Below are 17,155 nucleotides of genomic sequence, written 5' to 3' on the forward strand. Positions count from 1 at the left end.
TTTTCAAGATTATTTTTACTATGCTGCTAACCAGTCTTGCATATATGGGCCAAATCCCATTTATTCATGGTGTATAATTATTTTTAAGTATTAAAATATTTGGTAATAGTCTGTTAATGATTTTTGCATATAAGTTCAGAAGAGATTTTTTTTGTGGTTTTCTTTTTTTGTAATGACTTTTGCAGTGGCTTTGCACTGGTCTCCTTAAATGAGTTGGGAGTATTTCCTCCTTTCTATTTTCTGGAAGACACTGTACAAACTTAGTGTTAATTATACTTTTAAAGGTTTGCTATTTTTCTCCAGTGAGACTATCTGGCCTGCATTGAGATTTCATTTCAGAGAGCTTTTAATTAAAAATCCAATTTCCTGAGGTAGCAGTTGTGGTGACTGAGCACAGCCCAGTGACAAGATGTTGGTGTTAGTATTAAGAGACATCACACACTGGTACAACATACTGCCAGCTAAATTAAAAAAACTGGTGCCAGGAAAGGTTCAGCACGTTCTGTGTACTGGAAACCTTTGCACCAAAGAGAGTTATGACTATCTTCAAGACTGCTGATTATGCTCATGTGAGAGGAGACTTTGATGAGGATCTGAATTATCCAGAACAGAAAGTTGTAACTGTTGGGCAGTCCAAAATTGGTTTGATCCAGGGGCATCAAGTTATTCCATGGGGAGATATGGCCAGTTTAGCCCTGTTGCAGAGGCAGTTCCGTGTGGACATTATCTCAGGACACACACACACAAACTTCGGTTACTGAAATGACACCTTTCCTCATAAAAAAAATTTTTTTTAAATGTTTATTTTTGAGAGAGTCAGAAAGAGAGTGAGCAGGGGAGGACAGAGAGAGAAGGAGACACAGAATCCAAAGCAGGCTCCAGGTTCCGAGCTGTCAGCACAGAGCCTGACACAGGGCTTGAACTCACGAACCGTGATATCATGACCTGAGCCAAAGTTGGATGCTCAGAAGAAGGGGGTTCAGAAGATCTGACAGCATGGAGCCTGACATGGGGCTCAAACCTGCTACGTGGGAGACCATGACCCGAGCTGAAGTCAGATGCTCAACCAACTGGGCCACCCAGGCACCCCTGAATTTTATGTCTTAACTGTTAATTTCTTTTTCTGTTTTGCTATTTTAGATCCAGTTACATTACAGACATCAAAAATCCCAAAGAAACCTTTGTCCAACACAGGCATTTAACCTATTTTCTCTAGATGTAATTAATGAGATTGGGGGAAAAATGGATGTGTCAACACAACAGGATCTAAATTGAGCTTAAGGTCATACACATAAAGATACTGTTGAGGAACACAGACACACCCCTTCTTTCAGACCACCTCCTTCCCTGCTCAAGGAGGGTGTCTACATCAAGCACAAATGGGTTCATGAAACCACCAAAGGGGCTGGCGAAAATGGGAGGGAGTAGCACAGCTTATTATAGGGAGGGCATAGCCCACTCCTCCTGGGGTTCTTGGAGTGGCAAAACCTACCTGGATGCTTCTGCTTGGGAAATCTCAAATCTGCAAGGCTCAGTGGTGCCAAGAGAAAGGTGACTCCAAAACTATCCAAGTTGGCTTGGCTCTACTCTGAGCTTTAGTTGGGAAGAAAAGTCAGTCAAGTACATCAAAGTAGGTATTTATTTGGGGCAGAATCCTTAGGTCAGTACATTTTGTTTCTAATTTATTTATATACTGTGTTGTCCCCAAGAAGCATTCAAAGTGATTTTAATGGATACATAATATGTAAGAATATATAAATTAGATATAAGCAAAAAAAAAAAAAAAAAAAAAAGCAAAATGAAAACAAGGGACAGGAACAAGTTTGGTGCAAAATTGCCTCTTGTGATTTTCGACACTTGCATAAATAACCCATGAGAGAACACGCTGCTGGAGTATTTCCCATGCTATCTCTGACTTGACCCTCAAGAGCACTCAGGAATGGGCATAGGTGCAGCAAAGTGTACTCCTAATATGGAGGTATGCTATAGAGATAGAGACAAGTTCCCATGGAAATTTCTCACATACTATTCAATAAATTTCCTGCACCTGAAACATGTTTGATTTCTTCTTCAAGATTCCTGAGTTCTGTGAAAATGGCCACGGTTCTGAGTGTGTAACCTAGCTGAAGACTCCAGCTACTAAGTTTCTGAGGGATCACATCCCAGTTAGGGTCCATTACATGTCAGGTACTCTAAATGTGCAGAGTGTGAGCCAAAGCTAACACTACAGTCATGAATTCCTCAAACTCTTGTTTTTTAAACAGGTTTTTTAATGCTTATTTATTTTTGAGAGACAGAAAGAGACAGAGCATGAGAAGGGGAGGGGTACAGAGAGAGAGGCAGACACAGAATCCGAAGCAGGCTCCAGGCTCTGAGCTATCAGCACAGAGCCCAACACGGGGCTAGAACACAGAAGCCGTGAGATCATGACCTGGGCCGAAGTCAGACGCTCAACTGACTGAGCCACTCAGGCACCCCTCAAACTCATGTTTTTAATATTCTTCTGTTTTATTCTCAGAACCTAAGCCAGAACTGTTAGAAACGGATTGGTAGAGTCCGTCCCAAGTCAGCTGGACATCTAGGTGATGCTGATGACTTGCGGAGCTGAGAAGTAGCCAAAGAAGTAGTGCTGTGCCAGGTGACTAAATGACCACACTCCTTCCACTATGGGAGCTCTCTCTCTCCTGTGGAATAGAACACAAAAAAAATCCAGTCAGCTGGGATCTATTGTCTATGCATATAACACACAAGGTGCACTTGATTGTGTTCAAATCATAGATGAGTGGTGGATGCTGGGACAGCATGTATGAATCTAAAAATTATTTCTTGACTCTTCATAAAGCCAGTGTCTTCCCCAGGCTGAAGTTTCTCTTCTTTCATACCTCCCTGGAGGCTCCCTCAAACATCTTTAATTTTTGAAAGTTTTAGTCTCATTCACTTTGTCACCTGATGATTTTAACATCTTTAAGTGTCCCTTAGACTGAAAAAAAGTACCCTGTCCATTCATCAGCCCATCTCCCTACCATTTGTTTATGAAGACATGGCCGAGTTCTTTTTCTACTCATATTCTCCTGAACCATTCCTTCTCAGCCCTTCTAAAAAGTTTAGCTTCATACCTTAGTATTTCTCTCAAGTTATTTTTCAGAGATCATTAATTATCTCTTCCTGACCAAACTCAGTGGCTTTTCTTCAATAGTTAGTCCACTTGATCTTTTGGCTTTTTCAACTTGTTCTATCAGGGCAAGCACTATGTCTACATTTCTCATATTTCTCTAACTATATATTGTAGGGGATTTCTATCTATGTTTTGAATATCTACAGCTGTAGTCCATGAATGTGACCTTTCTTATCTTACTTGAAATGGCAAAATAAGGTATCTGTCCCAAAACATACTGTTCAAAATGCATTGTATATGTACATACATTCATGTTGCTATAGAAAAATTGTGTTTCCATTTTATTAGGAAAGTGATTTTTAGGGGGCACGACTTCTAATCAAAATGCTATGGGATAAATGTTCTCTGATACAAAGGAAAGTAATGAAATGGGACAAAAGGAAAGTTCCTTGTGCAGGGCTTGCTGAAGAAAAACCTACACCTGATCAAGGAATAGGCATTGTATTAAAAGTAGAAGATTAAGTATACTGATCAAAAAAAGGTTTTATTAAATTGAGTCAAGAAAAATGAAAAAAAGTCTTGGCTTCTCTACAGAAAGTTTGAGTTTAACTAGGAGAGGAAGGAATGCAGTTTTCTTTCATATTATAAGAGGTGTGTATAGGCCAAGCTTGCAACAAACCAGAAATGCCTTGGGAAGCCCTTTATGATAAGGCAAGATTGGAAAGAAAGATAATCAATTTGAAGGAGGTCAGGAACACATGGGGCAATGCAGTGTGAAACCACAGGAGTTTAAAGCATGACATTATAGTTTCTTAGATTTCTGAGGTTTGATGGAGTGGAAAAAACACCAGACCTGAGGTCAGATATCAACTGGTTTGGCAGTCAAACGGGAGACTCCTCAACATAACTTCCACTTTCCCATGGGCACTGTGTAAAGAACAGGGTAATATTTTGGATGGAAGCCCTTGTTCCTTGGTATATATTTGTTAAACATTAATGATTCTTTAGAGAGAAGGTTCCATGTGAGCAAAAGATTTTTCGATTAATGCATATTGCTCTGAATATTTAATGAACTATTTTTAAAAAGTGTTTTGTAAAAAGTTATGGTAAAACTAACTGCCAAAAGCTTGATTTAAGAAAATGGTGAAACATCAAGTCAAGGAGCAAACAGGAACTTCCAGTTATACATAATCAAAGATTGCCATCTAGTGGTCTAATTGTATTATAAGTTCTGAAGTTAGCTGCAAACTCTGAAGACTTCAGAGGCTAGGAAATTGTGTGGGAAGCAACCAGCCCCACTGAGGAAAGATGCAAAGAGATTTTGGCCCTGGATACTTTTGCTTCACTAAAGGCATTAAAAATTCCAACTATGAACAAAACACTGTGCCCTTTCAAACCAATCAATTTTCTAAAGCCAGCTTTGGCCCTGGGCCTCTAGTCACTCAGAATATGAGTAGACAGTTGAATGTGACAAAGTAAACTGATAACTCTTTGTGAGATAAGCTCAGAGATCCAAAACAATGAAGGCTTTCAAAATGATCGTTAGTGAGATCTTTGGGTCTTGTGAGCAACTTTGCAATAGAAAATTTGGTTTGCCTGTGTTAGAATTAGTGGTGCGTACATCTTAATGATAAAGGAAGCTGTGATACTTTCAGAAAATAGGGAAGAAATAAAGTCTGAGGAAGAAATATAGAAGGAGAGCATCATTGCCCCAGACGATTCTTCTTTCTTTCAAATGAGGCATTATGAGTTACTGAAAGGGTACAGGCTTGAGAGTCAGAGAGCTGTCTGTGTTCAAATTCTGGTTTCACTCCCTACTGGCTTTGTGACTTAGGGCATGATACTTAATCTCACTGAGCCTCACCTAATGTTATAAAGATTAAGTGAAATAAGGTTTAGAAAGGGCTTACCCCAGTGTCTGGAACTTAATTAATGTTCCTTTTTCCCTTCTCTCACTTACAAGAAACCACATAATTGAACTTAAAGAGAAGAAAATGAAAAAAAGAAAATTAGAAGAAAACAGGGCTTGGATTTGGGGCCAAACACTGGCTTTTACATGACATTTTTTTTTTTTTCTGTTAAAATAAGAGACAGTTTAGTCACTAATGACTAAAGTAACAGCTGTTGTCCCAGCTCTAACTGGTTCCGGGTTTTCTTTCAGGATATAATTTTCTTACTGGTAACATGGAAGAAAGAGCTGTATCCACTGTAACATGAAAATAATAGTAAAAACCTCACAGGGTGTTGTAAGGATTAAATTGGTGCATAAATGCCCATAGCTAGGTACCACTTAGTAAGGATACTAGTAAGTTTCATTGTTACTGGTCTTTGCCTCTCTCATGGGACATCTGTGAGAATATGATATAATTGCCATTATTTCAGAAGTGCCTGCAGACCTTCCTCATGAATTACTCTCTCACCAAGGCTCTTTTCCTGAAAGACTAGCACCATAGCTTCCACAACGTCCCTGTTTCTTTGCACACTACATACATGTGATTGTTTTTTAAACAAATCACAGCAGTATTTGCATTTCCAAATGACAGATGTATCCTTGAAGGTATATTAGAGACTAAAATTCTTCTTCCTATGATATCTTCTACTCCGGGAACTTCCCTCAGAGATATCTCTATCTCAACAGAGGCAAACAGAAGAGGATTTAGGTCAAATACAGAAATATATTTTCATGTAAATTGGTTCCAAAGGCAGTTCGTGAATATTTTTGAGCAATGGCAGCATAACTTTGCAAAGTGACAACATTAAGGGAATATCATCATTTGGATATATTAATTATAAAATGATTTTTTAAGTCACATCTTAAAAAACAAATTAAGGCCAGGGCACCTGGGTGGCTCAGTCAGTTAAGTGTCTGACTTCAGCTCAGGTCATGATCTTGCAGTCTGTGAGTTGGAGCCCCACATTGGGCTCTGAGCTGACAGCTCAGAGCCTGGAGCCTGCTTTGGATTCTGTGTTCCCCTCTCTCTCTGCCCTTCCCTCACTTGTGCTCTGTCTCTCTCTCTCGCAAAAATAAATTAAAACAAGGTTTTTTTAATTAAAAAAAAAAAACAAATTAAGGCCTATAATCCCTCTTTGTGCCCCTTTTAGGCTGGTAAGCTATGACTAGCACCTTGCCTGTTCACAGAACCCTAAAGTTTTACCCATATTTGGGATATGAGGTATTTATTGTTTTGGTTTGGGGTTTTTTTTCATCAGTTTAAGGATTCTTTCCAGGGGGTCTCAGAGGACCTCATCCTCGAATACAACAAGGCCTTGCACCCTGACTTGCAGCACTCAGAAGTGGCACAAATGTCCTCTGTCAGGCTGCATGTTCTAATTTGGGGTATGGAAATACGGTTGCTAAGTAAAGACAGGCAGGTATGACAGGAAGTAAAGCCTTAGCCATAAAGCCCGTGTTTAAGTCTTAGCTCCACTACTCACAAGGCACTTAATTATTCTGAGCCTCATTTCTGAATCTGTGAAATGGGGAAGCCCTGCCTCACCAGACTGTGATGAAGGCTGGTCTGAGGATGAGAAGGCCCTGTTTTAAGCATCAAGCATCGAGCCCTTCCTGGCCCTCTGCACTCACCCGGCCCCTTCGAGCGAGGTCTCACCAAGCCCATGAGGCAAGCTGTGCAAAACAAGGAGGAGGTACTCTCACTGGTGGCATGTGGGGTGGCCTCTGCCAGCTGTGGCCAAGCCCCGCTCCGCCCATGCCCGACCCTCAGCAGGATGCCCCAGGCTCACCGAGCGCCTCTCCACACTCCCTTTTTTCCTGCCATTCTTGCCTGGCATGACATCCAGCGAGCGGTAGCTGGGTGGCTTCTCCTCAGGCCAGTGTGAGGGGTGTGAGCTGCGGCGGTGGGTTCCCCAGCTCCGGGACTGCCTCTCCTTCTCATCCTCCTCAGAGCTCCAGGAACTGAGGCCGGAAGGCAAGGGCGGGGAGTAGCTGCGGGGCCTGCGCCTCCGGGGCCTCTGGGCATTCTCCCGTGGGCCAGGCCTGTGAGGTCGGCCTGAGTAGTGGCTCCGAGCAGATAGGTGGTTGGGCCACCAGCGGGCCTCACTGGATGAGGGGCCGTCACTGAGGCTGTCCCTGTCTGCCCAGGGTGTGGGTAACCCACGCAGCCCAGAGCAGTGGCGCCTTCCCCTCCGAAGTTGGTTCAGCTCCCGTCCTTCCAATGCTCGGCGCTTAGGCACCCCGTCCTGGAGCTCCTGGTGAAAAGCAGAGTAGTGGGGCTGCCTTCTCTCCTCCCTCAGATCCCAGGGTCCAGGGGGAATTGGAGTGAGCCACTGTTGGTGGGAGGAGTTGCTGGTCCTCTGGGAGGACGGCAGGTCTCTGATCAGTGGAGGCAGGTGGATGATTCTGCGTTCCACAACCTCAGAGCCCAGGGAGGACAGCATGCTGCAGGCTTGGCCAGATATGGCTTTGAGGTCAGGGGGCAGAGGCTGGGCTGGGTTGAGGTTCCGCAGCTCTTTCTCCAAATACTCTAGGACACCATTGGTGATGGGAGGGTGAGCAGTGGTCTGGCTCATTGGCATCTGTGGGAGGCTGGATCGCAGGGACAAATCTGAATGGAAACAAGGATAAGAACATACAGAATGGCTGGCCCAAAACATGGCTTCTCAGAACCATGGCACCAAAATGCCACATTTTTCAGCTTGCATCCATCCCGTCCCCTTGATCATAGATATCCACTATATTGTCATGAAGGCCCCAATGCAGCCCATATTCCTACCCTTACCCTCTGCCTTCTCCCACCCCAAATCTCTGGCAAGGTTTACCTCGCTGCAGCAGCAGGTTCATTGGATAAGATGAAACCTGGGAGCTCCTGTCCGCCCCCCAGTATAGGGGTTTTTCCATCATCTGAGGGCCTAGGGCCTGAGCCTGCTTCATGTACCGGTGGCGAGCCAGGGCTAGAGGGGAAAAAGGAGAAATGCGGACCCTCAGCCAGGACAAGCCCCACACCTCCCACCTCACTTTTCTTGCTAGGAGGCTTTGCTAAGAGGCCAGTTTCTGACCTATCTTACATAGGAGTGAAAGTTAAGGGAATAGTAACTAATTGGTCATCTTGCAAGGAGCTGGGACTCCTGGGGTACAGGATGCAACCCCTATTCCCAAGGAAAGCATACCTATAACCTTGACTTCCTAGTCTTGAAAATATTGTTATCGTCCTGCCATTCCCAGTTTCACCTAAAATGTAGGTAGATACGTGGGTATTAGTAGGCAATGAAATCTTGGGTCCCAGGCCAACAAGGCCTTCAGCCACGGGCCAAATCTAGAAGGTGCAGACGCAAAGGACTTCAAGGCAGCTATGAGTCAGGGACTGCCAGGGAAGCTCAGGGCTGCCCACTCAGAGTGGAAAAAGCTAAAAAAAAAAAAAAGGATGTAGATGCTGAGGTCAATGGGCAGAATTACTGGTAAAGGGAGGGACACTGAAGAATGTTCTAGCTGGTACAACAGCCCTGCAACCCTGGGGGTGGAGAGGAGAAACTAGTGGAAGGGAGGCAAGAGATGCAAAAAGCTGAAGTAGATCCCAGTGGATCCTTTCTACTCTTCTCCTTATCCTAAGTAGGGGGAATCTCTAAGTGGTGCAGTGAAGGCAGAGAAGGGAGAAGGGAAATACCATTTCCTTTCAGGGCAAAGAAAATCATATAAAAAAAAGCACGAGGGATCAATAGAAATGTCACTCTGATACCCTAGTGCAGCTAGTCTGAAGGACACAATCCTCTCCTCTCTGCCCCCCATGAGTGTAAATTAAAAACAAAATCATTTAGTTGGTTTGTTCATGAATTTCTATTTTAAGGTGATTGTGTCCCAAGGTCTCAGTCCATCCATGCATGTAGGAAAAGGACTTGTGTGTTGAGGCAGCAAGTGCCTGCCTGAGGCCCCCCAGCTGGCACTCTCACCTCCTCCTGGGTTCCTCAAGCCTGTGGCCACCTCTAAAGCAGCAGGGCTCTGCCTCAGGCTTCCTCCTGGCACAGTAAGAGGGGCAGACAGGCACTCTGGACCCTACTGCAAAGGGCCGGGGATTTGCTGAGGCCAACAGCTAAGTGGCCATCTGGACCCAATGACTCCAGTGTGAAACAAACTTCCAGCACAACAGGAAGTGGTTGCAGCAGAGCCTCCAGAAATGTCCGGAGCTCCAGCCCTGGTGGTGCGTCATAGCCCAGCCTGGAGGAAATCAGATGCAAACTTAGAGAAGCTCACCCAGCTGCCACACGTTCATGCCACTGGACAGCACTCTAGACCCCCCACATGCTTCAGCACTTTCCTCTCCCTCTTGGTAACAGATGCCTCCCCTAGCTTCCTATATGTGCTACCATCAGCACACATAATGCCCTGCTTAATACGTATGTGCCAGTCACTTTATATAGGCTAACTAATCCTCAGAGCAATCTGTTAATGCGGGAATTAGATGAAGAAGCTGGGTGCAGGGAGGTTGACTTCTCAGTTCAAGGTCCCATAGCTGGTGATGGCCAGAGGTGCCACTCTGATGCCCAGGCCTGTGTCCTTTCTGTCAAATCAGTGAGTCCCCAGACTCCTTTATTTCTGTGATGAAAAACAAAACAAAAAACAAAAACCTTCCACAATTGTACCTCCTCCCTTTATTACTCTCCAACTCAGCTCTATACCTTTCAAAACCCACTCCAGACCTGCCTCTGCCTCTAAGGCCTGGGGACATCTGGCTCAATTGGGAACAACTCTATCCACCCCCCACCCCTCTAACTGAATCCTGGCCACTTCCTTCTCCTACTCTCTTAATTCAACAGTAGAGAAAGGGAAAGTTGGGCTTACTCCTTGCTCCCCAAATGACTTAACTAATGGGACCCTCTGCACAGATAACTCTCTAGAGACCCTTCCAGATCCTCCATGAACTTTCCTGTTAAATTTTCCATACTTCAGAGATTAACCCACCTGCTCCCTTCTTAGCTGCCACATCCTTTTCCCCAGGGCCCCTCCTTTCCCTGATGCAATGGAACTGTTGAGATGGGAGTGGAAAACACAACCTCTGAGCTTCTCCTATGCCCTCTTGTCCCCTAGGGATGTCAGGGTTTTCTGTTCACCTAGTGGGGAATCAGATGGGCAATAAAATAAGAGACATGGAGAAAGTAGCTAAGCCTCAAAAAACTCCTAATAAGTTATCTCTGAACCTCAGTGGAGTAAAGTCTGCCTTGATCACTGTAATGAGCTACTTAAAAATACAGATTACTGGGTCCTGTTCCCAGATATCCTTCAGTCTCACGCAGAGCAAGCAGCAGCTGTGTTTTCAACAAGCTCCCTAATTCAAGTGCAGGAAGCTCAACTAGAGTTGTCTACTGAGGATTCTCAAGAATCTCCTGAGAACTATGGTCCTCAGGGTTTTTCCTTAAATACAAGCTTTGAGGGTCAATGGACTTCCACCTGAATCCCAGCGTATACCAGGAGTCTGATTTTGAGTGACCTTCCAGAATGTGCGGGCCCAGGCTCCTCATCTGTAAGCTAAGGATGGAAATACCTATTTCATAAAGTTGTTGAGGTTAAATGAAGCAATACATTTGAAATGCCCCAACATGACAGACAGTCAAGAGACAGTGGCTCTCATTGTTATAATAAGTCACTTTTTTTGCTTTAGATCCCATAGGAAACAAAAGTATACATCTGTATACATTTGGAGCCTAAACTACCAAAGGCATATTTATCCTCACTTCTGAGGAAAACCCAGGGCATGTTCTTTAAGACATCTCTTCCGTGACAGAAATGACACAGCATCTGCCTCTCCTTCCCTGCAGTCAAGATCATCTGTGGTGCCTTGAAGCCTTCCAACTGCACTTGCCTGCCAACTGCTTACCAGCCATTCCCCACTCTTAAAGAACTCCTTCTTTACCCTCTTTTGAACCATGGTCACATAGTCCTTTCACTTTTTCCCATACACCAGTCCCCGTAACTTGGCTGGCTAATCATTTCAGTGACATCCTGAGGAGCTTCCTAGAATCCCATGCACTTGAACTCTTACCATTTCAGCTTTAGCTTCTGGCCCCATGCTGCCAGAGCTGACTGCAGTCAGACAACCGCCTTCAAGTAGCCCTCCTCAACTGGCTTCCCTTGACTGATCTATAGACCCCACTTCCCTCCTCTAGAGCAGCAGTTTAAATGGTCCCCACTTCTCATGTCTTCCCCTCCCCATGAACTTTCAGCTGATGACATCATCTTGGTTGAGGAAGAGGAACCAGCCCTGGGCATGGAATCAAGAGAGCTATGTCTAGTCCAGGATCTGCCACTAACGAGCTGTGTGAAATTGTGCAAAAGTCTCTTTAGGCCTTACTTCCTTCTGCTGTAAGCAGAATGGGGAGGTGGGTGGGTAGATCAGAGATTCCCAGTGTGGCCTGTGGCCCTACTACACAGGATACCTAGAGGCCCTGTGGGGAGGATGGCCAGTAACCGATGTAGGGATCAGTTTCAATCACTTTCATCTTTTAAGTTCTACTGTGGGTCATTTACCAGTACTAAGTGAAATATCAAGAGTTACTAATATCTGGTGTCATTTCATTTTTTCTCCTCACTGGTCCTCTATTAATTCACTGTAAAGCGGGAGCAAGTTAGGGAGGTGAGCTGTGGTCAGAGAAGGTCAAGAAGAACTGATGTCATTCTCAAGCTCTGTTCTGCCTCTAGAATTCTGATTTGCTGAAATTGAGACAGGCTGGTATGAGATCCCTCAGCTTCTTCCCTTACACTTTGGATCATCCCCCACATTTTAATGACTTCCCCCCTTTCTCCAGAGGTCAGGCTGCCCTTCCCTTCCTTTCTACAGGTAGTTCTTTTGCTGTATACCTGATGTCAATCCCAACTGTTCCTCCTGCTCAGTGATCGCCTTGCCTCATAAGGCTTCACTTTAGGGGTGGGCACCTGGGTAGCTCAGTGGGTTAAGCGTCGGATTTAGGCTCAGGTCACAATCTCATGGTTAGTGGGTTCAAGCCCTGCGTTAGGCTCTGTGCTGACAGCTCAGAGCCTGGAGCCTGCTTTGGATTCTGTGTCTCCCTCTCTCACTGCCCCTCCCCCACTTGTGTTCTTTCCAAAAAAAAAAATACGTTAAAAAAATAAGGCTTCACTTTACTCATTTCCTACTGGCCTTGGTTCTTTGCCTACAAATACACTTGGGGTTTTCTTATTCTAACCAACAGTCACACACACAAACCCTTTCCCATGCAAGAGCCCTCCTTAACAACTTCAATCCTCTCTATGTAATCTCCTCTTGTCATCAAAATTCTCAGGACAGTCTGCCTTAGTGACTCACTCTGAAAGTGACCTCATTTGCTCAAGTTCAGGGACCTTTATTTGTGGCCTGCATTTCTTTATTTTACCAGTTCTTCTAAATGAACTCTAACCACTTAAGAGAAATCATTCTCCCCCAAACGTGTTTATCAGCTTACTGACAGTGGATACATTTATCATTTGTGTGGGCTTTGTCCCCGGTTCTGCCTGTTTTTAGTGCCCCACTGACTTAGGGATTCTAAGGAGGCATCTTGGGAGCAGTTTTCTCATCTCTTCATACATATTACTACTTCAGTGATAGTGATTTTTCCTTGGGATCTGTCCCAGAGGCTCTTGAAAGGTAGGGAGTTCCACAGCCCAGTACTGAGTCCTCTATTTTCCCTCTCTTTCAGGAGGTCATTGGTCTCTCTGCCAAGCCCACTGTGATCTACACACAGAGGCTGTGGCAGCCTCAACTGTGTGACATTCGGGCATTCATACGTCAGGTGAACATGGATTCAACACCACACTGCCACTGTTACTTACTAGCTGTGTGACTTCTCTGACCTTCAGTCTCCTCATCTGTTAAGCAGTGATAACACAGTCTTCTAGGGTTGTGAGGATTCACAGAGGGAAATATATGGAAGGGGCTTACGCATAGCAGACATCCAAAAAAAAGTTAGTTCTCTTTTCCTATAAGACAAAAACCTCGGAACACAGACCTGAAACCAGACTCAGGCCATTAGCCTTCTTGACATTGTAGATTAAGTTTTTTTTCTATCTTAAGAGGTAATTCCTTATCTTTCCTTTTAAAAAATTTCCTTTCAAATGAACCAAACTGATAAAAGTGATTATCTCTGAGTGCTTAGTGTTTACACTTTCCCAAATTTCTCAAATTTTCTACAATGTCATACCTTACTTGTATCATCAGGGGAAAAAAATGTTATTTTAAGAACGCAAAATTCCTACCATTTAAAGCAGGTGATTCCACTCCATCTATTTATTAAGAAGTCATTATAGAATAATTTTCTATTAAAAAATTTGGCATTCCACAGACAAATTTTTTAGGGTATATCATAATTTTGGTTTAAAATGTCAAATTTTAGGGGCACCTGGGTGGCTCAGTCAGTTAAGTGCCTGACTTCAGCTTAGGACATGATCTCACAGTTCATGAGTTCGAGCCCTGCATCGGACTCTATGCTGACAGCTCAGAGTCTGAAGCCTGCTTCAGATTCTGTCTCCCTCTTTCTCTGCCCCTCCCCTGCTCATGCTCTGTCGCTCTCTCTCTCTCAAAAATAAATAAACATTTGAAAAAAATAAAAAGTCAAATTTTAGCCCAAAGAAAGATCACATTAAGAGCAAGATCTTCCGTTCCCTCTCCCCTTCATCTAAACCTCTTTCCTTTATCTAAAAAGAGATATTCAAAGTGTGGCCCACAGCTCAGCAGCAGCACATCACTTGGGAACTTTTGAGGAATACAAATTGTCAGGATACCCCAAACCAATTAAACCAGAAACTCTGGACGTAGAGCCAGCAACTAAGTTTTAACAAGCCCTCTAGGTGATTCTTAAGTTTAAGAATCACTGCTTTAACTCCTTTCTCCTCTATCTGTTCATTTCAAGTCCTCTCTAAGGGGTGGCCTTCTCTCTCACTGCTACATTCAAACCACTTGCTCTAGCCACTCCCTGTCCAAGCAAGGTGAGAGCTAGGAGCAAATACTGAAGCATAGGCATTTCAGGGCCACTGAGGAAATGCCATCAATAGGCAGAACCATTGGAAGGAGGCCTCAGGCAGGCTTGGATGTGGAGAGACAGAAATCTTCCCACTTGGGTCTAAAGCTTTCTCTAGCATTATATTCTGTGCTGGGGTCAAAGACCTCTGAGCCTGTGAGGGGAGAAGGGCATGGAGGAGAACCTGGAAGGACCCAAGGTTTTGATCTGTGTGTGTGAAGCTCATGTATTTGGGATACCAGGCTCCAGCATCACCCCATCCCACTGCCCCTCTGTCCTCTCTCACCTTCCTCGGGGCAGCAGCAACGGGCAGGACAGCAGGGGCAGCGGATATAGCAGCAGCAATACTGAGGACAGCACTGACACCAGCACACTCCAATCAGCAGGAGCAGGAGGAGGGCTCCCAGAATGATGAAGATCACTGTCAGCCAGTCTGCAGGGAGACACCAAGAGGAAGCTAACCAAATATGCAGGTGAATGCTTCCAGGTCTAACATTCTAGAGGTCTAATAAATATAGCTCTTGACCTATAGGTTAAGCTTGACCAATATACCAGCAAAAAAAAAAAAAAAAGACAAGGAAAGGAAAGGAAAAGGAAAAGGAAAAGGAAAAGAAAAAAAATAAAGTTTAGTTTTGGTAAGGGACCTTCAGAGGTTGGCAATCCAACAATAACCTGGGCTTGCTTGTTTCTGTGCTGTATGTAAAAGTGTCACAGCAATGAGGTGGCTAAATAGAAAGCTCCAACAGCACTTACGCAGAACAATGAGCTTCACCTCCTTATCTGGGTCTCCTGATGTGTCCCCTGGAGCCTCAATGGTGCAATAATACACTCCATGGTCCCACCACATCACTTCATTAATCACAAGGTCTGCTCCTGCAGGGAGGAGGGAGAAAGTACCAGGTGTTAAAGGAGAGGGCCCTGGTATCTGACCTATGGCTTAGGACTCAGCACTGTCCTTCCACATCCTTAGGGCCCCCCTCATAGTTCTGTCTTTTTTCTGAGACCATCCTATTTCTCCAAACAGTCATTGAACCCTACCAGGTGCCTTGAAAGGATTTTGGACATCACCTCATTTAATTCCCACCACAGCTCACAGTGGGTGAGGTGACATTACACTGTCACCCAGGGTCTCTTCTCCCTTTTTCTCTCAGTCTTATAATTTTTGGTCATGTACATGGCCATCTAGAATAAGGTAACTACTTCCTGTCATCTCTTACAGGTGGACATGAACATGTGACTCAGTTCTGGTGGATAGAATGTAAGCAGAAGTGTCACAAGATGGCTCCCAGGAACTTTCTTAAAACAGTTGGGGAACATCTTTGTCCTTTTCTTCATCTTTTCTTTTATACTGTTATCAGTCAAGCACATGTGATGACTGCCATCTTGGACCATGGGGGAGAAAAAGACTTTCTTGGTGAGCTGGAGCTGGGGACCATCCCTGAGGACTTAATGGAACAGAGGCACCACACTAGTTTTGGACTATCTACCTCCAAATTTATACATGAGAAGAAAAAAACTTCTTTATTAAGTCACTAATATTTGGAGCTTTTGCTTATTCATAATCAAACTCTACACAATCCTGATACACTAACTATGATTGGCTGCATTTCAGATGAAGAAACCAAGACTCCAGGAGGCTAAGAAACTAGCCTAAGAACAGAGAAATAATGCTTAGCATAAGTAGGTTCACATCCATGTCTCTCTGTTGCAAAGCTGGTGCTGTTAACCACTAAGTTCTAATGTCCTCTCCAAAGTGGGTAGAAAACTCCACAGCCTGGATCCCTCACTGGCTATGAATCTGGATCTTGAAGGGATGGGTTATGAGATGGGTTATGAGATGAATTGAATAAGTAAGGATGAAATGCCACTATTTTAAGGGTAAATGTTATTCAATGCTCAAGAAAGGATTTTCAGTTCTCATGAGCACCAAGCGCTGTGCTACTTAAGATAGATGAATGGTATGTTCAAGTTTAGTAAATGCAACAAATCTTCACTAAAGACCTTTTGTGGGTCCAGCACTGAGTCAGACACTGGGAAGATCTGCAGAGGAACCAGACTTCTCTGTCCTAACAGGGCTTAAAGTCCAGTCAGAGGATCCAGGCAGCTTCCACATTCCTGCTATTTCACCCACAGTAGGTGCCAGGGGACATCTTCAAATTCTTTAAAAAAAAAAACCCAAAAAACCAAAAACAAAACAAAAAAACCCTTCGCATTATGGACTTGCTCCTGCTTAGCTGGCAGTCATATTTACAATTCTCCATTATCTGTTTGTCAAAAAATATTTATTGAGGAAATGAAACAGAAATGCAAGGTCACGCACCACTGGAGCTAACTTCAACTTTTGTTTCCTTCTCTTTCTACGTCAATCTCTACAATATTTTCCTGCCCATGATTTTCCAAACACACTACCTTTCCCAGAAAGAGCTTCCCCTAGACTTGGAAGAATAGGGAAAGTGTTTTGGAGGAGGTTCTCCCTCTAAGTTAATGTGTATCATAGGTCTGCCCCAGTTTTTATTAGAAACATAAACATGTTTTTCAGGGATGTCACAGTAATGAGGACATTCAGATATGTTAATATTTAAATTTCTTTATGTTTATTTATTTTTGAGAGAGAGAAACAGAGCATGAGTGGGGGAGGGGCAGAGAGAGACAGAGACCTAGATTTCAAAGCAGGCTCCAGGCTCTGAGTAATGCGGGCTCAAACTCATGAGCTGTGAGATTGTGACCTGAGCTGAAGTTGGACACTCAACCAACTGAGTCACCCAGGCACCCCTGGATATGTTTATATTTTAAATGATCCAAGAACTGATTTGACAGGGTCTTTTCAAATGACGCAAGCACAGGGCAAAGAAGTGTCAGAAAACAAGGGTTCTAGGAAGTCACAACAAGCATGGAGGTAGAATTAAAAACCAAGGGGGAAATAATGGTTTTCCATGAAGGAAGAAGCAAAGTTTGATCCAAAAGTGACTGGGAGTGGAAATAGTGGATACTATTGTTCAAAATTAGAAAGAAAGAAAGAAAGAAAGAAAGAAAGAAAGAAAGAAAGAAAGAAAGAAAGAAAGAAAGAAAGAAAGAAAGAAAGAAAGA

At 43.9% G+C, this 17,155-nt stretch overlaps 2 protein-coding genes across 7 annotated transcripts in view; one reads left to right on the forward strand and one right to left on the reverse strand.

The window, feature by feature from the left end:
• The window catches only part of SLC15A2 (solute carrier family 15 member 2), a 67,632-nt gene extending 51,938 nt beyond the window's left edge, over positions 1-15,694 (forward strand). Inside the window, exon 22 of the mRNA XM_040484665.1 lies at positions 15,288-15,694. Coding sequence (XP_040340599.1) covers positions 15,288-15,305 — 18 coding nt within the window. The 3' untranslated portion in view covers positions 15,306-15,694. The remainder of the gene's footprint in view (positions 1-15,287) is intronic.
• ILDR1 (immunoglobulin like domain containing receptor 1) overlaps positions 2,473-17,155 on the reverse strand; it is a 41,525-nt gene continuing 26,842 nt past the window's right edge. Inside the window, exons 4-9 of one of the 6 annotated variants that reach the window (XM_040484667.1) lie at positions 14,822-14,941; positions 14,355-14,501; positions 7,892-8,023; positions 6,857-7,677; positions 5,026-5,094; positions 2,473-2,684 (exon numbers count right to left, since the gene is read on the reverse strand). In XM_040484667.1, the coding sequence (XP_040340601.1) occupies positions 5,068-5,094; positions 6,857-7,677; positions 7,892-8,023; positions 14,355-14,501; positions 14,822-14,941 (1,247 nt within the window). In that variant the 3' untranslated portion in view covers positions 2,473-2,684; positions 5,026-5,067. Of the gene's footprint in view, positions 2,685-5,025; positions 5,095-6,698; positions 6,741-6,856; positions 7,678-7,891; positions 8,024-14,354; positions 14,502-14,821; positions 14,942-17,155 lie in introns of those variants that run through there. The other 5 variants (XM_040484668.1, XM_040484670.1, XM_040484666.1 and 2 more) reach the window with 5 other exon arrangements.

The sequence above is a fragment of the Herpailurus yagouaroundi genome, unplaced genomic scaffold (genome assembly GCF_014898765.1).
Source record: "Herpailurus yagouaroundi ecotype Mexico unplaced genomic scaffold, PumYag 162, whole genome shotgun sequence".
Lineage (NCBI taxonomy): Eukaryota > Metazoa > Chordata > Mammalia > Carnivora > Felidae > Herpailurus > Herpailurus yagouaroundi.